This window comes from Anas acuta, chromosome 4 (genome assembly GCF_963932015.1).
Source record: "Anas acuta chromosome 4, bAnaAcu1.1, whole genome shotgun sequence".
Taxonomy (NCBI): domain Eukaryota; kingdom Metazoa; phylum Chordata; class Aves; order Anseriformes; family Anatidae; genus Anas; species Anas acuta.
In genome coordinates this window covers 12,964,261-12,987,166 of record NC_088982.1, presented here as the reverse complement: position 1 = coordinate 12,987,166, position 22,906 = coordinate 12,964,261, and the positions used below count along the sequence as shown (strand labels likewise).

The 22,906-nt window shown below is 35.3% G+C and overlaps 1 protein-coding gene across 1 annotated transcript in view; it reads left to right on the top strand.

Moving 5' to 3' along the window:
- Positions 1–22,906, top strand: part of STK32B (serine/threonine kinase 32B) — a 172,765-nt gene that overhangs the window by 28,325 nt on the left and 121,534 nt on the right. Inside the window, exons 2-3 of the mRNA XM_068679900.1 lie at positions 2,182–2,237; positions 11,183–11,334. Of these exons, the coding sequence (XP_068536001.1) occupies positions 2,182–2,237; positions 11,183–11,334 (208 nt within the window). The remainder of the gene's footprint in view (positions 1–2,181; positions 2,238–11,182; positions 11,335–22,906) is intronic.

Genomic DNA, 22,906 nt, shown 5'->3' with positions numbered 1-22,906 from the left:
TAATTAAAATTTTTGTTAAAACTTGGTAAGATGAACAGGAAACATCAGAGGCTTGAAAGCAGGGGAGTGACCTGAAGAACACCAGCTGGTGATGGAGGGAAAAGCTGCTGAATTTTCCACACTGAATAAGTGAATGAGATGAACATAATGTTTTGCATCTTTTCAATGTTGTGTTCAAGTCCTGTGAAAACTTAATGATCATCTTAAACACTGCAGTCATTACTTGGGAAGGATGACTTGTGGGAACAAGATTTAAGTTGACATGACTTTGTGGAAGGCATTATCCTAAACTGACCATCTTGCCTATCACACCAGTAATGACCAACAGAATCTACAAGACAGCATCGCACTGCTAAAATCTTTGGGCTGGGAACAAACAAGCAAGTCATTTACAGAGAATCTTGCTTCTTTCAAACATCTGGATTACCCTAACTTTTACATGATTCAGCACAAAATTTATTTTCCAGCAATAACAGCTTTATATAACAGCAATAATCCTTTGCAAAGTTATGCATTATTTATTTATTTATTTATTTTATTTTAGTAACCAAATCCTAAAACTGCTGTATTCACAATTAACATCTTTGCTCAAGATGAGAGTCATCTGCTTCCAGATCTGTTAGCTCTGGATTTGATTTAGTCTCCAGCAATTACCAGGAAGATGGTTGCTATAGCTGCAGTAATGAAAGGGGTAACCATGTTTCCTTGAAGACAGTGTAAGCAAGCATAAATAAACAAATGTTTAAATATATTATGTGATATTAATAGTGTAAGTGAGATACCACTGCAAAAGGGAAAATAAGATTTTTGCCTCTTTCAGTGGCTTGATATACATCAACCTTATAACACTCTACTCATGATGTAGTTTGTATATACATTACATAATATACATATTACATATTATATATAATATATTACATATATACATTACATATTATATATTATAATATATATATTACATATTACATATATTATATAAGTGTATATATATATATTGATAAATATTTAACCTATTATTAGATTTATATGATTTTCTTCCTCATCATGATGTCAGTCATATTTTATTGTATTTGTTCATGTTACCACATTTTTACAGTGACAGTCTGTTTACATAATTTTGCTGATTACTCTTACGGCAATAACAGGCATATAGTTGAAGGTACATGACCAAAACCAGGAGCATAGGAAAATTTTAAGAAAAAAAATCCTGTTAAGTTGCAGTGAACTTTGTCAACTCCAGTTCACTGAATTTAGCTTTAAGTGAGATTCTTTTTTGACAAATGACTGTAAAATCTGTATCACACATTGTCATGTTTGTGTTTCAATGACTCGAAATCGATTCTGTTCAGGATGTTGATGGACTTTTTTAACCACCAGACCTACCAATGAACCAGAGATTTGAAGGTCATGCTGTGTTCAGTCTCATACAACAGCAAACATAATGACATTTCTGAGAAATGAAATCTCTTGCTCACTCTCACAGCAAACCACTTCAATATTTAGGACAGAATCTGTCAGATTTTCATGAAATGGGAGTAAATCCATTCTACTGACAAGCTAAAATGAACATTTCCCAAACAAATGTATTATACATCTACAAAATACTCTAAAAATATTAGAATTAGGTACTGTATTAAGGTGGCAAAGTCTAGAGGGTATGATCCTACTATGAGCAAGCTTTCATCACTATAAAAGAATATGGGAATCACTGCACAGTGATTACTTGAAAAATACTATCCTTATATCGCTACATATTCTGTTAGCAGGTAGTATTTATTACTACCTATTACTAATTTATTATTCAATACCCACTTAAAAGATCTTGTTCTAAAAAACACTGGGCAGTTTTCTCTTATAGATGTAATTGTAACTTTGTCTTGTTATGGTTAAGACAGGTTAATTATCTTTTTTCTTGGTTAAAGCAGGGATATGTTTTTTTTGGAGATACTGGGCATTGGATGCATTGGGCCAACAAGGACTGATGAATAAAATTAATTGAGCTTGTTTTAATGGAAACTTTTTATTAGCTATTAAATATATTTGGTGTTTTAAGGGTAGAAGGTAAATATCATGTGGTAAAATGACATTAATTGGAATCATTGTCATTTTTTTGTTATCTGATTTCTGATTCTGACTTAGCACTCTACAAACTGTACTCCTCTTCTCTCCTTTGTTTTGCAGTTAACTTTGACCATTTTCAAATATTGCGGGCTATTGGGAAGGGAAGTTTTGGAAAGGTAAGAATCAACTTATTTGTAGCAGTTAAAAATCTAATAGAGAATTCATTTGTGTTTTTCCATCCTTGATCAGGTTAAAGGAACACACGTTTGTAGTATTTTACTTCTAAAGAACTTCTCATCACAACCATATTGACTCTCATTATTCATTAAACCATTCCTGTTGCAATGTATTCACCAAGCTAATTGATTAAAAAATGATTATAATAAGCCTTTTCAACGGGGATTAGGAAAGTTTAGAAATCAGTCCCCAAGACAAGAATATACAAAAAAGTAAGAGCACACTACTCTTTTAGACAGTCCAACAGAGAGCTCTTGTTCTGAAATCTTTGGACTCATTCATGTCTCTAAAATAATTGAAATATTTTAAAGGCACTTTGTATAGATTCAACGTGCTTCAGACTCTATAAACTGACATACACTGTAATTATGATCATTGAGTAAATGTTTGTTTAATTCAATGGGCTTTTGCTGAAACAGAGAAGATAAATGGTTTGTTTACACATGAGTAGATGACCTTTCTTTGCTATAATAAAGACTATAACAAGGTTTTAAATTTTAATATGGGTAAATACAAGGCCATGCAGCCAGAGAAAATCATATTATAAAAACATTAGAAACCATTACTTGCAGGAATACATTTGGATATGAAATACAACTTCAGTTACTGATCAAGCAATATCTCTCTAGATCTTATTTTAAATGATTCTTCAATATATGCCAGATGAGTGCTAGTGAGATACTGTATTTACACATTAAACTCTTACATAGGATTTTGTTGGTTTATGGTCTTCCATGCATAAAAATTACTTCCAGTTTGCAGTAGGCTGAAATACTTTGTGAAGAACCTCATGGTCTTTCATGGCATGGTCCTTATCTGGTTCAGTATATTCCAAGAGAAGCCCTCTCTGAAGTCAACAGGAGAATATACTGCTAGTGCAAAATAGAGGTTAAGAATCCTTTAAAAGTCAGGGCAGCTGGAGATTTGTGACTGTCTATTATCACAATACGCTGATGGAATATCATGTCAAACCAAATAGAGGTCCATTGCTAGATTGAAGTTAGATCAAGAATAAACTATTAAAGGTATATCTAAATCATGCTGGTCGTCACAAAGATCACTGCACCCATCTTTCCTTGAAGCCTTCCCATTCACACCTCTATTGTCTGTGCCTTCTCAAAGGGGCCCTCATCTTACCATGTCATGCAGAAAAATAATATAAGCCTACACACACTTTATAAGTTTATTGTTTGATGGTGACCCATTGTACTCCATAGAAACATTCATAAAATTTTCCTAAACGCTAAGACATTTCTAGAAACTTCTAATTTTCTAACAGGTTCATATGGCTGCAACGTCCTTGTGAACCTATTTAGATGATATGTGTGTGTGAGAATAGTTTCACTACCCTGAGAGAAAATGTTACTCATGAGTAAGGTCCCCTTTAAACTTGAATCCTTATTTTGTAGTTGTCAATGCAACAGAATAGTCCTTGGCATAACCGTCTTATTTTTCCCAAATGAATGCAAGTGTCTAACCAATCAGCTGATTTTTCCTTCTACAGACAGGGAAAGAAAGAAACACGTTTCAAAATGACCTATTATACCACAGCCAAAAGCGCAACAGCAAATCAGTCACCATTTCAAGTGTCTTTCTCACTGAGTCAGTCTTGCTTTTAACATTCATTTAGAAGCCTCTTTGCTGGCAACTTTTCCTATTAATGTCTTTCTGGAAGCACCTGGCAGCAGAAAATGTCAACAAACGATGCAAAATCTTTAATCTCTATTGACTTGTTTTTTACTGTTTGGGGTATATTGTGCTCTAGCATCCTACAACATGTAAAAAGCCATGTTTGGTATTACACTTTCCTTAAACTGCTTTATTCCTTTATGATTACTCTGTGGCCTTCTGTTTTCTGACAGCACTAGAATTTTTTAAAGTATGTTCTACTTTTTATTTTATTACTATTGATACAATTACATTTTCTCTCTCAATATTTCACAGAGTCACAGAATGGTTTGGGTCAGAAGGGACATTAATGGTCACCTATTTCCAATCCCCCTGCCATGGGCAGGGACTCTTCCCACTAGACCAAGTGGTTCAAAGCCCCATCTAACCTGGCCTTGAACACTTCCAGAAATCGGGCTTCCGCAGCTTTTCTGGGCAACCTGTTCTGGTGCTTCACTGCTCTCTGAGTGAAGAATTTCTTCTGAAGATCTAATCTAAATCTACCCTCTTTTGGTTTAAAGCAATTATCTGTTGTCCTATCACTACATAGCCTTTTAAAAAGTCCCTCTTCAGCTTTCTTGTAGGCCTCCTTTAGGTACTGAAAGGTGACTATAAGGTCTTCCCAAAGCCTTCTCTTCTCCAGGTTGAATAACCACAAATCTCAGTCATTCTTCACAGGAGAGGTTCTCCAGCCCTCTGATCATCCTTGTGGCCCTCCTTTTGACTTTTTCCAACAGGTGCAAGTAATTTTTATGTTGGGTGCCCCACAGTTGAATGCAGTACCTCAGGTCATCCACGTCAGTGACAAAGATGTTGCTGGTATCATTACTGACCCCTGAGGAATGTCACTCATTACTGATCTCCACTTGGACATTGACCACAATTCTTTGAGTGAAAACATCCTGCTAATTCCTTACCTACCGAGTGGTCCGTCCCTCAAATCCATATCTCTAACCGAGTGGTCCATCCCTTAAACCCATGTCTCCAATTTAGAGAGAACGATATTGTGTGGGACGGTGTCAAATGCTTTGCACAAGCCCAGGCAAATGATGTCAGTAGCTCTTCCCCTATCCACCAGTGCTGTAACCCCATAATAGAAGACCACCAGATTTATCAGGCTCAATCAGCTCTTAGGTGAAGCCATGCTGGCTGTCATCAATCACTTCTTTATTTTCCATGTGCCTTAGTATAGTTTCCATGAGGATCTGCTTCATGATCTTGCCAGGCACAGAGGTGAGACTGACTGGTCTGTCATTTCCTTGGTCTTCCTTTTTTTACTTTTTAAAAATCGGGGTTATGTTTCCCCTCTTCCAGTCAGTGGGAAATTCACCAGACTGCCATGAGTTTCCTTTGCATCTATGGATGCATCTAACCTGGTCTCATGGACTTGCACACCTTCAGGTTCCTTAGAAGGTCTTGAACCTTGTCTTGTCTTACAGTGGGCGGTTCTTAAATATTTCTTAAATTACTGTGGTTGCTACAGCAACCTTGGGCCTCAACAGGATATTGCTGCAGTAGGTATCTGATATAGCAGAGATTCCATGCATTTCAGCTTTCATTTATGCACAGAGCTCAAGGTGATCCTCAGCACCTTCCCTCATTCATTAGGGATGATTACTTCATCAGCTATTCTATATCCCTCCCGACTGGTTATAGAAAGCAACTTCCTTCCTTTACCTTTGGCATTTTCAATTCACAGTAGTAACATTTGCTATTGTAGAAATTCCTGGTCCATTTGGTATCAAATACTTTGTATTCCAAGAGCTTGCCTTTTCTGAGAAATGGTCTCCTGTTCTAAGCAACTGCCCTGGAACATGCTCTTTTCTTAAGGACGTTTAAATCAGTGCAGTATTCTACTCTGTAGTTTCTTCCCTAAGGAAGGTGAAGATACTTCACAGCAGTTGTGAAGAGCATAGGAAATGTGCATGGAGAGAAGAGATAAAAAGGAGCATGCTAATATCTGGAAACAAGCAGGCATGATTTTCTTAGTTTGGAAAGGGGTTCTTAAGAGCTCAGGTTGCACCCTAGTAAAAGAGATGATGAAGTTGAGCTCTGAGCCTGTGTAGCACCATTTCACACTGAGTGACATGCAAGCTATGGCAGGCTGATGTATGATCACTCACCAAAAACTATGTAACTATGTAATTCAGTAACTATGTAATTCAGTAACTATGATACCGAATAGGAATGAAATACAAGAATTATCATTGTTCTTTACCATGATAGTAACCATATAATTGGTTCTGCAGGCTTACTGCTGCAAAATAATTTGTATTCAGGTGAAACAAGTTTTAAGGGATGTTATAGTACCAATTTTCTTTAAGTTCTCTGTTCATGTGAGCAGGTATAGTGAACAATCTGACCTGCTTAAATTAAATTCAAATTATAATGTGAACGTACAGACTCTTTTTCCTGTTTGTCTAAGATCATGAGACACAGGACTTAGGTTTGATTAATTTGGTGGTATAAAACAGTGACTTCCTTTGCTGAAGTAATTGAAATTGCAGTGGTGTAAAACAGATGGGAGCACAGAATCACGTCTGCACTGATCAAGTGTACTTTACTAAATAATATGCAAAGTATTTCAGAAAAAAAAAAAATCTGCTGCTATCCTTAAAGCAATATAATGCACTACTACAGAATATTAATATTGTTTGGCAGTGTAGCCACCTTTTTCTTTAGCTTGAGTTAATATGAAACGATACTAAGCAGATGCTTGGTCCCTTCTCCAGCTGTTATGCTTTGCTCAGGGGAATGTGGGAATGAATCTCCCTGTTTCAAGGGAATTCCCTAACAGTGTAAATCCAAACTTATGACATCCATTCTCCAGCTTTTTTGTGTATATCTTTCCAAGACTGCTTGTAGGCTGAGACTATGATCATCAATTTTTTAGAGTATCTGGGTAAGAAAAAATAAGGTGGCAATATTTCAAGCCCATACTTCATAGCAGTTTTGTCAATTCACAAACTCAGTGTGAAACATACAGCTGATTTCTATCTTGTAGTCCCCTATGTCTAGGTGAGTCTCTTCTGCCTATGCAGTGCCACAGTCCTCTCCTGGACTGTAATTACTCATGGCAGCTGTAGGTACCTCACTTGGTCTACTGACCTGACATCCACAAGGCATAAGTACAGAAGAAAGGCTGAGGTGGGTTCTCCAGCTGTTAGCCCTCCACCTACCAGAAATCCTGCACAGAGGATTTTTCTCTGGATGCAGTTTTGCATCTCTCATGATTCATGACCTGTCATGAAACCATATTATATGGTAGTTTGAGAAGTCGAAGTACTGATATACCAAACTCAGGCAAAAAATGGCTTTATTGAAACTAAGTACTCCTGTTCTCTCTGGACTGAGCACATGACAGCTAGAAATCTTTTGAGGTTAATGAGAAAGAGAAGGGAAGAGCTTCCCTGAATCTGCCTATGGTTGCTCCTGTGTAGCAGTTTTCAGCCTGTGGCAGCAAACCAGTAGTAAATTCAGGCCCATAACAGCTTGTGTGATCTATTAATCTGTAAATCAGACTGGATCTGTATGTGCTCTATTTTTTTGAATGTGAAATCACAGGAAACCAGAGATGGTGGTTAGAAGTGGACTGTAGTATATTTTTCTTCTGAAAAGTGTAGTTTAGTCCTGCAGTCCTAACCTATGGGTTTTCTTCCTCTGGTTCTAAGGGTAAGTGGCTCTAATTCACACTGGTGAAATTTCTTTTAACTTGTTAGTTCTGAAAACAATTAATTTTTCCTTTCTGACAAATATATATATATATAAAACAAACAAACAAAAAGCCAACTCTGTGTTAACAGTTATGACATATAGCCCTTTTAGGAAAGGGAATATTTTTACAAGAGACTTTTTAAAACTAAGGACCATTTGACTCCAAAGAAAATTAATGAGGATTTGTATTACATACATTTTGACTTGCCTACATCCAAGCTAGTCATCTACAGTCACTTTAGAGGGACTTAAGAAGAGAAGACATCCTTCTAGAGGTGGTTTTCTGGATCTATTTAGACCCATACCTTAGGCAGAGATGGATGTGTCTGTCTATCCCTGCTGACTCTGAAGCTATACTGGGTTTGAAGTATCTCCTACAGAGACTGATGAAGCAGTGATATCAATTCAAGCAAGGCACAATCTGGGATCTGGTAAATGATATTCACAGAAAAATTGAAAGAGAATGTTTTTGTAATGTTGGCAAGACAGGCTTCTATGCTGATATGTGTAAATAAGACAACTCTGCTCAGACTTCCACAATAATGAGTCATCACAGAATTTGCTTGTTGAGGTGCCAGAGCACCTGTTTGTCCTTATTTTAAATAACTCCTTTGAAAATAATTTTAACCATAAACAAACAAAACAACAACAAGAAAACAACATAAACGTTCCCCATTAAGACTGCACATAAGAGGAGAGCTGGAGGGTTTTTCCTTTCTTTCCTGCAGCAGTGGTGTATTTTCAGCTCGTTAACATCCTGCTCAGAAGAAGAGATGACAGCCAGCAGGTAAAATGTCAGGGAGGATCTTCACTACTATTCAACATTGACATAGCAATGTCAAACATTTTTCACAATAATATCAATGTGATCGTAGCTTGGATTTCCTTATTTCCAACAGAGCAAATTTATATATTAATGAAAATCCCGTTGATTCTGAAAATCGTAAAAGATCAGTATTTATATATGTATATACATTGCTAGAAAATGGTTGCTATGAATCTAGCAACAGAAAGCCTGCTTTTACCTTGAATGTTTTCAGCTGTGATGAATACACTTGTCTTTACTGGAAGGTGAGAGAAATGAATACATTCTCGAGTCACACCAGTGTTTTAAAACTTAAAAATTTACATTACCTATTTAGGTGCTGTATATGATTCTAGTTTAGCCCATTTGTGAAACTTGTCAATTCTCAGTTGACTAAAACCCCATTCTTAGTCTTCAATTGTTTAATGGAAACGCTTATCATGTAATGAAAGGAGAGACTTCCACAAACAGTTCAGTCTCAGCCAAGCTTCATGTGAAAATCACACCATAAATTCATATAATTGAATGAAGTTCTAGACTTAGGTTCTGAGCCAAGATCTATAAACATAATATTTTATAATGTAGAAACATTATATTTTATAATGTGATTCACTAAATTGGAGTGTCCACATAATCTCAGACAGGATATCAGGAATTGCCACAATGAATTCTGCTTACACTTTTTAAGAACCTGTGGAAGCTCGAACTACTCCTTTCCATCCCTCCATTTCAGTTCAGACCCACATATTGTCTCTTCCATAAAAAGACCAACGTTACTTCCCAATAGTTCCACAGCTTGGCTTCTTTCTATATCATTTTTAACATTTACTTATCTTAAGCACATCACAAACATTCAGACTTTCCTTAATAGTCCCAGGGAAGAAAATGAAACAAAATTTTGGTATTTACCATTGTGCAACATTGATGGGCTCAAGACAAAACACTGCCATCCGTATTTTACTTAATTAGCAGAACACCTCCTGATCTAGGAGACAGTTAAAAACTCCACTTAAACACATCTTATCATTATATGTTTAAACTACTCTATTAACTCCTATCTTTGGAGTAGATTTGAGCTGGAGAACACACTTCCTGGAAAAAGAGTTGCAGAGAAATAATTGTGGTTCAGTTTCACTGAGACAGTTCCTCTTGAAGGCACTGGAAAAAGGCAGAGCAAGTAAAATATGATGATTGTACATTCCTGGAACCTTCCCTCTAAGATTAAGACAGAAGTGACGATGGAGTACCTCTCTCTAGGCCCCTCATCCTAGTCCTGGTGGTTCATTACCAGGCATAGAGTTCAGATGACATCTTTTAAAGTCAGAGAGGAGGTTTCAGCTGTTGAAAATTCCCTCAGTTGTTCCAGATTATTTCTGAATTTTGAGTACCCCAAACCCTTTTTTTTGCTTTGTTTGTTTTGTTTGTTGGCACAGTGTTGTAATTTGATCTCTGAGCATTAATTTTAGGTAGGTATATATATACCTACCTATGTGCATGTGTGTAGGTGTGTATGTACATATATAGTACATATATATATAATAATAATAATAGTGTCCATACCAAATAAATTCTTCATAATCTTGAACTTAGGCACCACAGAGCTATGATATTGAAACCAGATGCTTTCAGTGCATAGTCTATATACACCACAATGATGAAAAATTCTGATTAGAGCCTAGGCTCTATCAGCAATAGAAATGTTGCACCAAAATAAATGTTTCTGCTAATATTTTATTGGCTGTCAAGACACACTGGATCTGTCAGTGTGATGTACATCTGATCAATTAATGGGAAAGGTCTTCAGAGTAAAATCTGTTGGAGAAGTAGTTTTCTCTGTGTGTGCATGTAAGGCTTTTATGAAGAGAAGATTCACACCACCTTTGGGGATGAGATGTACATCTATAGCATGTTTCTGTGTTGACAAAAATCATATTTAAAATGATGGTTCTTAGATGTGGTGCAAGTTACAGTCTAGAGCTTTCTTCACAAGGAAAGCTACCACAGTGACAAATGAAAATACATAAATAAAAATAAATAAAAATCCAGGCATGTTACATGGGTGTTCTTAAGATTTTTGTGCTGCATTTACAAAATTTTTTGGCTTTTGTCAAAAAAGGTAAACAAAATTAAATCAAAGAAATTCACTGTTAGATACTAAGTCATTGCAATTTTGACTTCAAAAATAACATGATGAACCACTGTATGAAAAAATTCATTTAAATAATAATGAGGGAGAATAATTTTGATACTAAGATTAAATATTGAGCCTTCTGAACATAGGTTACATTTATGATGCAATAATCACAATGGGGGTATCAACCAGTAGGAATGAGGACAGTAATTGTGCATTTTCATAAGCAGGAGGCAATAATTTCTGTGACTAACAAAATAGACAGTGATTCAAGCAATTCAAAAGTATATTACTCCTAGAATAAATTCTGCAAATTATGGTGCCACTTTTTTGGGTTTCTCATTCTGTAAGGACATCTGTTCTTTTGTTAATTCATTAATTGAAGTCTAATCCTGCTTAGCTATAACATGAACTTTCCAAAGTATTTCTTTGGTTGTTGTATTCAGATCTCCTTAGAATCTTGAAAAAAAAATGTGAAAATATATATATATATATTTTTTCCAAAGTCACAACTGAATTTCCTTTTGTAGGTGTCAAACTTGGTCTTTTTCTTTGCTGTCAATTAGGTGTGCATTGTACAGAAGAGAGACACCAAGAAAATGTATGCCATGAAATACATGAATAAACAGAAATGTATTGAGAGAGATGAAGTTCGAAATGTTTTTCGGGAGCTACAGATAATGCAAGGCCTGGAGCATCCCTTCCTAGTCAATCTGTGGTAAGAAAATCTGAAATTCTTTCAAGGGTCTCTTGTTTGCTCCTTATTGCTGAATCAGTTCAGGCTATGGAAGGTTGGAAAATAGAAAAGTATGAAAAAAAATATTGGTGACCTCTTTTTTAAGGTATTTTGTTTTTTAAGAGCTTTTTATTTTTCATGAATACTTAAAAAGTGTCCTTTTACATTGGAATATTTAAACATCACATTCACCTTTGTATTTCTAGTGTGGTTTCTCTTCATGTTGTTACAGTAGCACATGGTGTACACTGTAGTTCTGTCCAGCTTCATCATTTCTTTTTGAAAAAGAAATGTTTAAACAACTGTTATAAGGTTGTGAAATATAAAAACCAACTATTCCATTAAAAATGTTTTGAGTCAATTCACAGAAAATTTGAAATTCAACTACTGTTTTAAAAACGGGTGACCTGGAACAACAGAAAAGCATCTTTTCAGCACCTGGAATTTTTCCTATCTTCCCTATAATAACCACTGAAAACCTCATTCACATATGAGTATGAGAAAACGTTGGTCAAGTAATGAGTAGTTTCAGCTACACCACCAACTTAAAATATTTGATGTTTTTTATGTAGTGACAGTTATAATGGGATGCAGACTTTTCCTCTCTTATCTAAAAATGATCCATATAATTAAAAAAAAAAAAAAAGTATACATAGGATACATAAATCATGATGATATGATTTTTTCCAGTTTGTGAATAGCTTGATTGGCTGTAGATGGTCAGAGTGCATACGGTTTTGTGAGTTTTAGCTATCATGCTGGAGGTCATTGTTTTTTGCTCTTACTTTACTTTACTGTACAGGTGAGCAATTTCTTGTAGATATCTTAGTGCTTTTCAAGAGCTAAAAGCTCTTTTTTCCTTACTTTTGGGAGCATAGTTTTAGTATAATTGCACCCACTTATACCAGCAGAGAATTTGATCCCAAAAGTCATTTGAAAAGGACCTAATCATATACGTATGTCTCAAGTGCTCTACTCTTGACATGGATGATCATACTTGAGCTAACCTAATGTCTTGTTGGAAGGTTAAAGAAAAATTGCACACATTGTAAGTGTAATACAAAATTTTCCAAGGTTCCAGCAATATATACTCTAGGGATTTCATCACCAAAATAGTGGTATCTCTGATCTTAAGAGCCTGTGGAATTTTCTTTCATGTGTTTGAATAATGTATTTTGAACCCATGAAAACTTCTGTTCTTTAACGAGACAGATCAAAGATTTCCACTGTTTACCTAAACACTGTGCAGAAACAGAAAAACATTGATGTGATTGACAAGATACTTCAGTAAGCATAATGATGCTGAAGAATTAAATATTGAATATTTATTGTGAAACAAAAATATGCTAGATTACAATTACAGAATTAAAATCAGCTAACAAACTTTCATTCTTCCTATTTTCATGCCAAAGATTAAACATGGAATAGGCAATGGTTTAAAATGTGTTTAATGTAATGATGATTTTTGTTTCAAATAATTAATTTATTCTTCTCATGCTTCTGAGATATTGTCACAAGATCTCAAGACTCAAATGTTATACTATATGTTTAAATGAGAAAAGTAGAAAATGAAAGATAACTCCAGAATTAACAAAAAATTTCAGGCAAAAAGGACACTATTCAAAATATACCAGTGCATGAACAGTGTTCCACATTCGGTGTCTCTAGCAATGCTTATAGCTGACCAGTCTGTCTGGGGTACTTATTTGGGAAAATTACAAGATTTTTCTTTGAAGAGAAGGCACAGAAGAATCCTGCCCACCCTGTCAGATCATGTAATAAGGGACAGGACACCCGCCACAGATAGGGCCTGTAATTCATCACCTGCATTAACTCTTGACACATCGCCAAGGTTATTTTTCAAGCTTATGATATGAGGGAAGATAATATGTAATAGCCTGAAGACTTATATCTAGATCTAAAAGCACTAGCCACATTCAATGGGTAGTCCTGTGAAGACATGCAATTGACTTGTACAATCTTATGTTTATGTACAATCTTTATGTTTATGACTTGTACAATCTTATCCTTATGGCTAAAACATGATCTTGCAAGGTACTTCTAACCTAGTAGGGAAAACAGCATCTGGGAGCATTTCCGAGCACTGCCTGGTGCAGCTGGACCAACCCTCGGCATGCACATCTCCCATGTGAGCCAGCCATTTCCCAAAGAAGCTCTTGGGATAGTTCCAGAGTCACACTGTTCCATTGATCACCCTGGTGTGGCTGGCACAGCAGTAGGGACTTAGCAGAGGCAGAAGTTCTCTGCCATCTGGTCTGAAATGCTCCCCAGCATGTTTAGTCTACTACTATAACCAGAGCAGCTAAGCTATAGGATACCCTACCCTAGGGATCTCTCTCCGTTCTTCCTACTGAAAGTGGACAACTATGTGGTCAAACCCCAGATATGTGTGACATTGATGATTGAGGGACTTGGACATGCACAATTAGAGCTGTAGAAAATTAACCAGAAACAATATTATTGACAAATACATAATATTTTCAGCTGAAGTGTTCACCTCAAACACTAAACATTCAAATTTCCAGCAAATTTCCAAGCCTTGACTCGAGAGTGAGCTACCAAACCACTTGAGGGCCTATATTACACCAAAGGAAATTTTTGAAACCAAGCCTCCCCAGAATTAATCTTGTCTACCCCAAATAGCTTTTTCTTTTTACTAAGACCATAATATGATTCTATAATTAGCCTTGCACAATCATAAAATAGCTACTGATATATTTCTGGAGTGACTCCTCTTGCAGATGACAGTCACATAATCCCAACCTTCAAATGCTCTATCTCAACTTTTGCCTGAGTTTCAAGATATTCTACACCTTGTCTTCAAATAATGGCTTTTGTTGTTGAACTACCAGGGCAAAACACAAAAATCACAACTGAACCATTAATACCAGTCACACTTGTTTTAACAGTTCAAAGCCATATGAAGCTATTAAATATATTAATCATGTTGCATTTGTTTAATAATTGAAACTGTTTTGTGTATTTACTAGAATGAAAATTGGAGCACTGCAAGTACAAATGGAATATTCCTTAAATATATTTTATGCGTTCCCAGCAATAATCTCTTAAAATAATAGCATTTTCATTGATTATGAATTAGCAGCCTGTTTAATGTATTTTCACTTGCAGTCTAGATACAATAATAATTTGCATCCAATCTGCTTACATTGTATCTATAACGTATATTAGTGGTGCACAGCTTTTCAAAAATGTTTAAATCATAGTGTATATGTTTTTTGCATTAAATTTTCACTGGATAAAGACCAAAACCAGTCTTAGGAACTGTAGTAAAGTTTGTACAAAATACTTTGTGTGCTTATAGTTAAACAGTTTTTTTTAGTCTATGGAAAAAACAAACAAACAAACAAAAAAAAAACAAATAAACAAAACAAAACAAACAAACAAAAAAAAACAACACACAACCAACCAACCAAACAGGAATCTGGCTGCCCAGGCTGAGCAGAACCTAGGGCCTGTGTCTCCTGCTTTCCAGGAGTGATGGTAGTGCCAACAGCATTTTTCTGATATAAATATATCTTATTTGCCCCCTTGCCATCTTTTATCTGGAAGGGATGATGAAGAAATAGGGAATTTATTATCAAAATACTTGCAATTTTTACAAAGTATCATTTTCTATAAGACTTCAGTATCATCAGATTTTTTTTTTATTTTATGATTCCTATAAAATTAAAAAGAATAAAATATATAATACATAAGAAATTTTATAAAATGTCAAATCCTCAAATTCATACTGAAAAACATAGTTGGAGAAAATTCCACTGTTGGTAATTTTTCTTGAGTTTGTGGGACTTTTACCAGAACTGCTGATTTTCAAATGGTAATCATCCAACATTTCAAGATATAGAATAAAATGAATATAGCATTAAATCTCAAAACAGTTCCTTGAACCAAAGGGAATACTAAGTAATCACACCGATCTTTCATTGAGGAATTGCATCATGGAAGAGAAAAGTTGGCAACTCAAGAAACAAACATGAAGACAAGAAAGCCCTGTAGTTATAAATTTATAACTGCACAAAGAGGTAATGAGACATAGAATCAGTTAAATCCTTCTGTGAAGAAAGAGAAGAGGAAAGAATTTAAAACTTCTGTAGTGGGTAATCTGTTAATATCCATCTGTAACCCCAGTATATACCAGAATACAGAACAGCTAATATAAAACAAGGTTAGCATCTTGACTCCAAAAGTTCTCTATTAAAAAGCTTTTTGAGGCTCATGCATCTTCTCTGAGCTTTATTAAATTTAACTTCACAGTCTGAACTTATAAATCATATTATTTGAAGTATGAACTGTCTTTTATAACATCTGACACAGAAAAGAATCATTCTTCTGTAAATGTCCGTAATAGCTTGGAGGATAACTGTTTTTCAGGAAGGGCTTGGGATAGATTTATAACCTTCATTTTAGAAATGAAATTGAATAAATGCTTAAAGATATGTGAGCCTTGTACCCAGTTTTATCACTGTTAGAGGCATTTCTGGTAATAGAGATTTCTTCTTAAAATGAAAAGCAGTCCTGTTTTTTATCAGACCCTTTGTATGTTATGTGTATTTTGAGCATAGATGAATGAGCTGTGGAAATGTCAGCCCCTAACACAGTCCCATCTGGGACTACAACATGCTCCTCCAGGATCTAGCATTTTATCCTGTGTTTATCCTTCCCCAAATATCTGAACGTCCCTAGAGCAAGATAAGTAGCATTTCTGAAAGGATCCATATTTTAAAAATCTTTCTCACACCATGCATTAGGACTGAGCCAAGATCCAAGTTACTCCTTATCTACCAATGTGGTTGTCACTTGGCACTAGTTTCAAACATGAGTAGATACACTGGCTACTTTGCAAATAATACAGTTTAGCACAAAAAAAAAAAAAATGTTTTTGACAACAGCAACAATAAAAAGCTATCAACATGCTTTTCTTTTTCTTTTTTTTTTTTTTTTTTTCCTGATGATTTTGATCAGAAAAATATGTTCCGTGGAGTGTTCCTCAAAACTTCTGGAACATTATAGTGATCTTATTTTTAGTTCTTTATTTTATTTATTTATTTTTATTTTTATTTTTTTTTGTTAGCTTAAAGCTGTTATGTCCTTTTTTTAAATTGTTAGAACATTTTCAAAGGCAGCAGAGGGAGACAAATGAGGATTTACTTTTGCTAGCTTGCAGGTCATTTCCTAGTATAGCCAGAACAATATACTTGATATATTTAACAACCCATAAAGAAGTGTTAACTGCATTCACAGAGTGGCTCTATATTTTGAAGTATTTTTCTTTCTACTCATCAGTTTCTGGAAAATGCATGTATTTTGTAAGATAGACCTATAAGGGTATATTACTCCTACCAGCTACAGTAAGACTAAGTTTCAAACACAGTGAAAAATGGAAGTAAAGAACACATCATAGTAGAAATGTTTATGGATATGTGAATTTACATAATACTCCAATCAATCTTCAAAATAAAATGAAAAAAAAAATAAAGGTAAAAGAAGGAAGGAAAAAAGAGATGGAGAGAAGAAATTGTCTATTCAGTCTCAAGTGCTGGATGGATAATGTACAGACATGTACAAATATCACTTCCCTGCGAAAGAGCTGTCTCTAGATTAGACAGGAAGGAACAGCATCATGGACTGCCCCATAACACAGCTTTTCTCCTCAGACTGGAATAAGAAATGTGTGTGAACCTACAAACCCAGAGAGGCAAGCACAACTGGTCAAACATCCTGCTGCTGGCTGGAGCTGTAAAGAACTCATACAGGTGCATCAGTTACCTATCGGAGACCTGGAGCACCAACCATAGGTGGTTCAGTTCAGTTCTAGGTGAGTTTCCTTAGTGGCTGCACTGTTGCGGCTGTGAGACTTGCCCTGATTTAGCAGATCTAATCTAAAGAGAAAATATTTTATAAGACATGGAAAAATTATTTTCTGAGATCTAATATGGCCAGCTTTCTGAGCTTCATGAGTCTCCAATCCAAAGGCTATGAGTAAAAGCCATGATCTAACATAAAAATGATTTAATATTTTTGGAAGGGAGTGAGGGCTTGTGGTCATTCCTGTTAGGGCTCTATGCTGGGTTTGCAACTAGCCTGACAGCCTCTGCAAGGTATAGCGTGCTGCTGAAAATGAAAGTCAGTCCATAATGATATCTGTCCTTCTAAAGTGTATGGTGGATCCCCAAAAGGTCATGAAACAACAGATCCTGACAAAAAATCAGTCTTTCTGGAGAGTAATGAGGGTGTCTAATGCTCTTAGTTTTCTTTTGGTTATACTCAGCTCCTCTAAGCTTATTCCATGTGGCTAATTATTTTGAATGTACTCCTGCAGATGAGAGCTGGGGCATGAGCCTTCCCAGGAAAACCCCAGATGCAGCCAGAGACTGCTCCCAGTAGGCAGCTTGCATGCCATCAGCCTGTATTGGAAACTGATTGTTCAACACAGGCACAAGCTTTTTTGTACCATTTGGTCACAGTTCTGGAGAACAGTCACAGACATCTTATACAACATGTGTTTCTTACTTCTTTTGTGAATTTAGCAGAGGTCATGAACCCCAGGTCACATAATTCTGGGTCATTCTAGATATCTGATGGGCTCCAAGATTCCATTCTAGGCAAGAAGATCCTGCAACTCAATGGAGAAAGGTATATTTAGAATATGTCTTGCACAGACATTAGATGTGTGAAATCCTTTCACTGTAGAAGTATTTTCCTCAAAAAGCTAGATCAATTCACCACTGAATAAATATAAATCTGGAATAGGTAAAGATATAGAAATCTTAGATATAACACTGGAAAAAAAAAAAAATCTGTTCTCCAGAGCCTGGTAAAAGATAACAATGGAGGAAAAAGGGCTGTGAAAGGTGACAAGGCAGCAGGAAGGCTAGGCTAATTGGAAGAAGAGAATACAGGAAAGATTTGTCTTCAGTCTTCTAAATATTCAGGATATTATTTCTGGCTGTGAAAAGTATATTGGACTCAGCACTGCCAATTGGTAACCTTTGAATTCTTGTGCTAAATGAGAGCATTAGCTGCATGACCCAACAATTCTTCATTTTGTGCTGATTTTAGCACCCTAAGATACTAACTGCCAGTATTGGAATTCTGTCTTGAGTCTACCTATATTGAATTTTGTTCTACCGACTAATTGTTTCCTGTGAGCAATTAGTGCTACCTTGAAATATATATCTTTGGAATTATTTTAATTCTTTCCTCCTAAAAGCATGTTGGAATTAGTCTTTGTCATGGTTTAAGATTTGATCTTTTTTGCATTAAAAAGTACTGCAACAGGTATTTCACATCATTTATGTCTTGTTACATTCTGGGACTATTCTTAAGAGCATGTTTTCTGCATCAATCTTACTGAGACAAAGACTTTATTTACTGACCCATAATAAACTTTTCTCATGCAAAACTTTCACAGCAAGAGGAATTTTATTATAAACACTGGTAAATTTCAAGCTGCTGAGATAAATAATCCCTTTAAGAGTGGTCAGTTTTGGTCAAGTTCCTCTTATGAATTCAGAATTATTGCCTCAATCTGACTTCACAGAGAAAGTTGTTCCATATCCATATGCAGAACCTCATGAATATAGGGTTAGCCTGGTCTCTGTGCTGGGTCTGTGGTACACACAGTCACAGTAATCATTCTCTTGATTCTGAAGCAGAGCTCCAGTGCTGGGGAGTGGGTATTCTCAGGAGACCTTGCTGGAGAGCAGGATTGAAGCACTCTCAGCCTAATGAGGTGGGAAAGACCGCCCTGAAGACATTGCTTCAGACTCCTCAATTGCCAATTTAGGGTAGCAGTGCTTTTTTTTTTTTTCTTTTTTTCTTTTTCTTATCTCTCTTTGCTTTAAAGGTTACGAATGCTAAACATCTAGAGTGTGTAATTAAACTGACAACCAAGGTCCTATAGGAAAAGCGGTTCTCGTAATCAGTGCCAGAGTAATGAGTTCATCATGCACAACTACTATTTTCAGGCAGGTACAAGTGATTCTTACCTATGCTATGGCAACAAGGACCACAATTAGCCTGTAGTAAAAGCTCTGCTAGAGGAAGACTATACAAGATGCAGCTCAGCACTGCGTTAACAAAGACTTGCAATTGTGGAATAGTTGTCAGATTGCAATACTGTCTTGCATGTATTTGTAAAATAGTTCATAAATAGACATCCAGAGAGTGAATGCAAAGTAGGTGATCATTAGAGAATGAAAATAAGTGCCTAATAGTTGCACTGCAAAATACTGATACTGAACAGATCCTACAGATCTACACAGAATCTCCAAGAATAATTTTATCATTTTTGGACTATAAGTGGTGTAATATGGCTTTGAAATTATTCCTAGTAGTTTATCCTAAAATATACTTTAGGCTTTAGATTTATATAAATTATATATTTATAACTTTTAGTTCAAAGCAGAGATAAAACAGATAGCTAAGTTCCTCTTTATATATAACAGGTTCATAAGTCAGAGCATTGCTATTATAAATAAACAAACAAACAACAACCTCATGGAACTATCAAGCAATATCAAAACAGTGATAATTTCAGTAATAGTATAGTAATTATAAGTCCTATGAGGAGCAGCTGAGGAAACTGGAGTTGTCTAGCCTGGAAAAGAGGAGGCTCAGGGGAGACCTTATTGGTCTCTACAGCTACCTAAAAGGAAGGTGTGGGGAGCTGTGGGTCAGCCTCTTCTCACAGGTAACTAGTGATAGGACTACAGGGAATGGCCTCAAGTTGCAATAGGAGAGATTCAGGTTGGAAATGAGGAGACATTTCTTCTCAGAAAGAGCAGTCAGGCATTGGACCAGGTTACCCAGGTAGGTGGTAGAGTCACTGTTACTGGGGGTGTTCAAGAAAAGGTTGGATGTGGTGCTTAGGTAAATGGTTTAGTGGGTGACATTGCTTGTACCAGATGATTGGTTGGACCAGATGATCTTGAAGGTCTCTTCCAACCTTTTCTATGATTCTATAATTATGTTTTTTGTGTAATAAGTTAGGTCTCTGAGTCAGATCTTTTCTTTTTATATCTGCTAGAATGCCAAATCTATTTTTTTGTATTACCAAATATTACAGATGAGAACATTTTTGAACAAATTTGCAAAAGGACAGAACAGAAGCTGAAAGTCTATCTGTATACATATGAGGTACTTAATAAATAAATAAATAAGTCATGAGTGCAAGACAATTTACATATTGCATTAAAAAAAAAAGTATCAGAGTAGTCTTACAATAGTAGATAGTGGAATTGAAGTGAAAAAGAAAGTTCTAGATGCATTGTTGTTTTAATATTTCCTGCTTAAGAGATTCTTTGCCTTAGTTCATTAAAATTTATCAAAGCTTATTTTAAGATCAGACTCCAGACTTTTACAACATAAGAATGTGTTTAATTCAATTTTATTGAACTATAATGGTATTTATTGTACTTGCAGGGTGCAGAGAGGAATTCATACTAAGACTTCAGAAAAATGATTAATGGTATCCTGTTTCTAAATTAATGACAGTTTTGCAGTGTAAAGTTCTCATTAGAGAGACTAAAGCTCATGTTTCATCAGTATATGCCACATAAAGGAGGATTTAGGGTTCCTTTTTTCTTGATGTTGACTTTTTACAGATTGTGTCCTGACCATGGAAATGTCATGGACTCTGAAGAAAATGAATGTTTAAATTCCTCTGTGAAACAGTTGTGGACATGATGAACATGACTTCTGCCTATGACATTCTCTCTAACTATCTACACTAGAATTTATTCAGGACATAGGGAGTAATCTCTTTCTTGCCAAAAAACAGAGTGTTAGGATTGAGTCTTGATGCCCAACTGATAAGCAAAACAGAACTAGTAGAAATAACTCTTATTCTATACCATAACTTTCATTGCCTAAACAACAGATGGCCTGGTAGAAGGTTGAAAGAAGACAAGAAAGCAAACAGAAGTGATAATGAGGCTGGGGAGGGATGTAAACCGTGGAATGAAAGAAGGCATTTTTCCCCTTCAGTCTGCACAAAAAAGGAAGCCTAATCACAAAATGTAACCAATATGGGTGTAACAATCAGATATTTCAATATCTGAGCTTGAAGACCAACATTTACTTTAAAACATTTGAAAATAAATTAATAAATAAATCTTGTAAATTTTTGGTGGCAAATAATTTTAATGAGATTTAAATTAATGTCACTGAATAAACTATCTGAAAACACTTGGTGTCTGAAATATAATCCATTGGACATGAAATTCAGTAGTTTTCATAATTTAGTCATCAAAATCTCATAAAGGATTTGTCAGACTGAATGCTACTCAGCTACTTCAGTCTTTTCTAGCTTTTTTTTTTTTTTTAATTCACTGCTCTCTTTTTTGATAAGATCAAATTCTCCAATATATGTAGATACTATTAGGAGTTTATTCTGAGTATATGAAGAATACCTTCTGACTATATTTAATAACCCAATTAATAGTTTTTAGACAAGATGAGTATCTGCTACTTTATGCTGGAAAACCTCTCAGATTCTGAGTGGGTGTGCCCATGTTTTTAAACATTCCTTTATTCTTAAAAGTATAACAGCATCTATCTCAATTTTAAAGAGAAAATAAACAAAATCTTGTGTCAAGAAATAAATTTGCTATTACTGAATTTAAATTGGAGAATATGCATTTTCCATCATCCTAGAAAGCAGCAGAATAGGTTAAGTTTTGTATTTCAGATCTCTCAAAAGAGGAAGAGATAACAATTACAGACCTCTGGACATACTGTTTTTCCTGTGAGAGTTGAAAACTCTAAAATCATTTTTAAAAAATGGCCAAAATACTTTTGCATACATTGAGCTAGAACTCTTAAAATGCTCCCTTGAGAGAAATCTCTATTTGCAGACAATACTCAAAACCAAAATGTTCTGTCATATAGAAAATAATTTGAAAATAATAAAAAAATTGAAGAGCATATTCTAAGATATATGCATTTAAAAGGAATTTTAGGAATTAAGATTCATAGGACACTAGAAAAATATAGAATTGTCACTTAAGATATTAACATCTAAGAAGGACAAAATATGTTATGTTGGTCTCAACTATTGTTATCACGTAACAAATAGTCTCGCCTGTAGTTTTGTTAGTGCAGTACTTAGAGAAATGTAAGCATTGCTTCTTTATAGTCAATACAACTAATTCTGTATGAATGATGAGTAATACAGTTTTCACCTCTTGAAACAGCTTTATTGGATAATCTGGGTTTGTCTGTGAACACCTGCATATTTTTACTAGATCTGGGAAGCAATATCAACATCATCTTCTTCCCTTTGTGTTCAGTACGGTTTAGTTGCCTGCATTTAAGCCTGTCATTAGTGATTCTGATCAATATTTGGAACCACAAAATTATGGGGCAATACGAATGACCCATGGTGTTATTTGCGAACATTTTTTAACAGGAAAGAAGACTTTTTGCTTTACTGAAAAAGCAGGTTAAGCTGTGAGGATATAAAAATGTAGAAAGATGAATTAAGTGTTTGTTTTGTTTTGTTTGTTTTAAG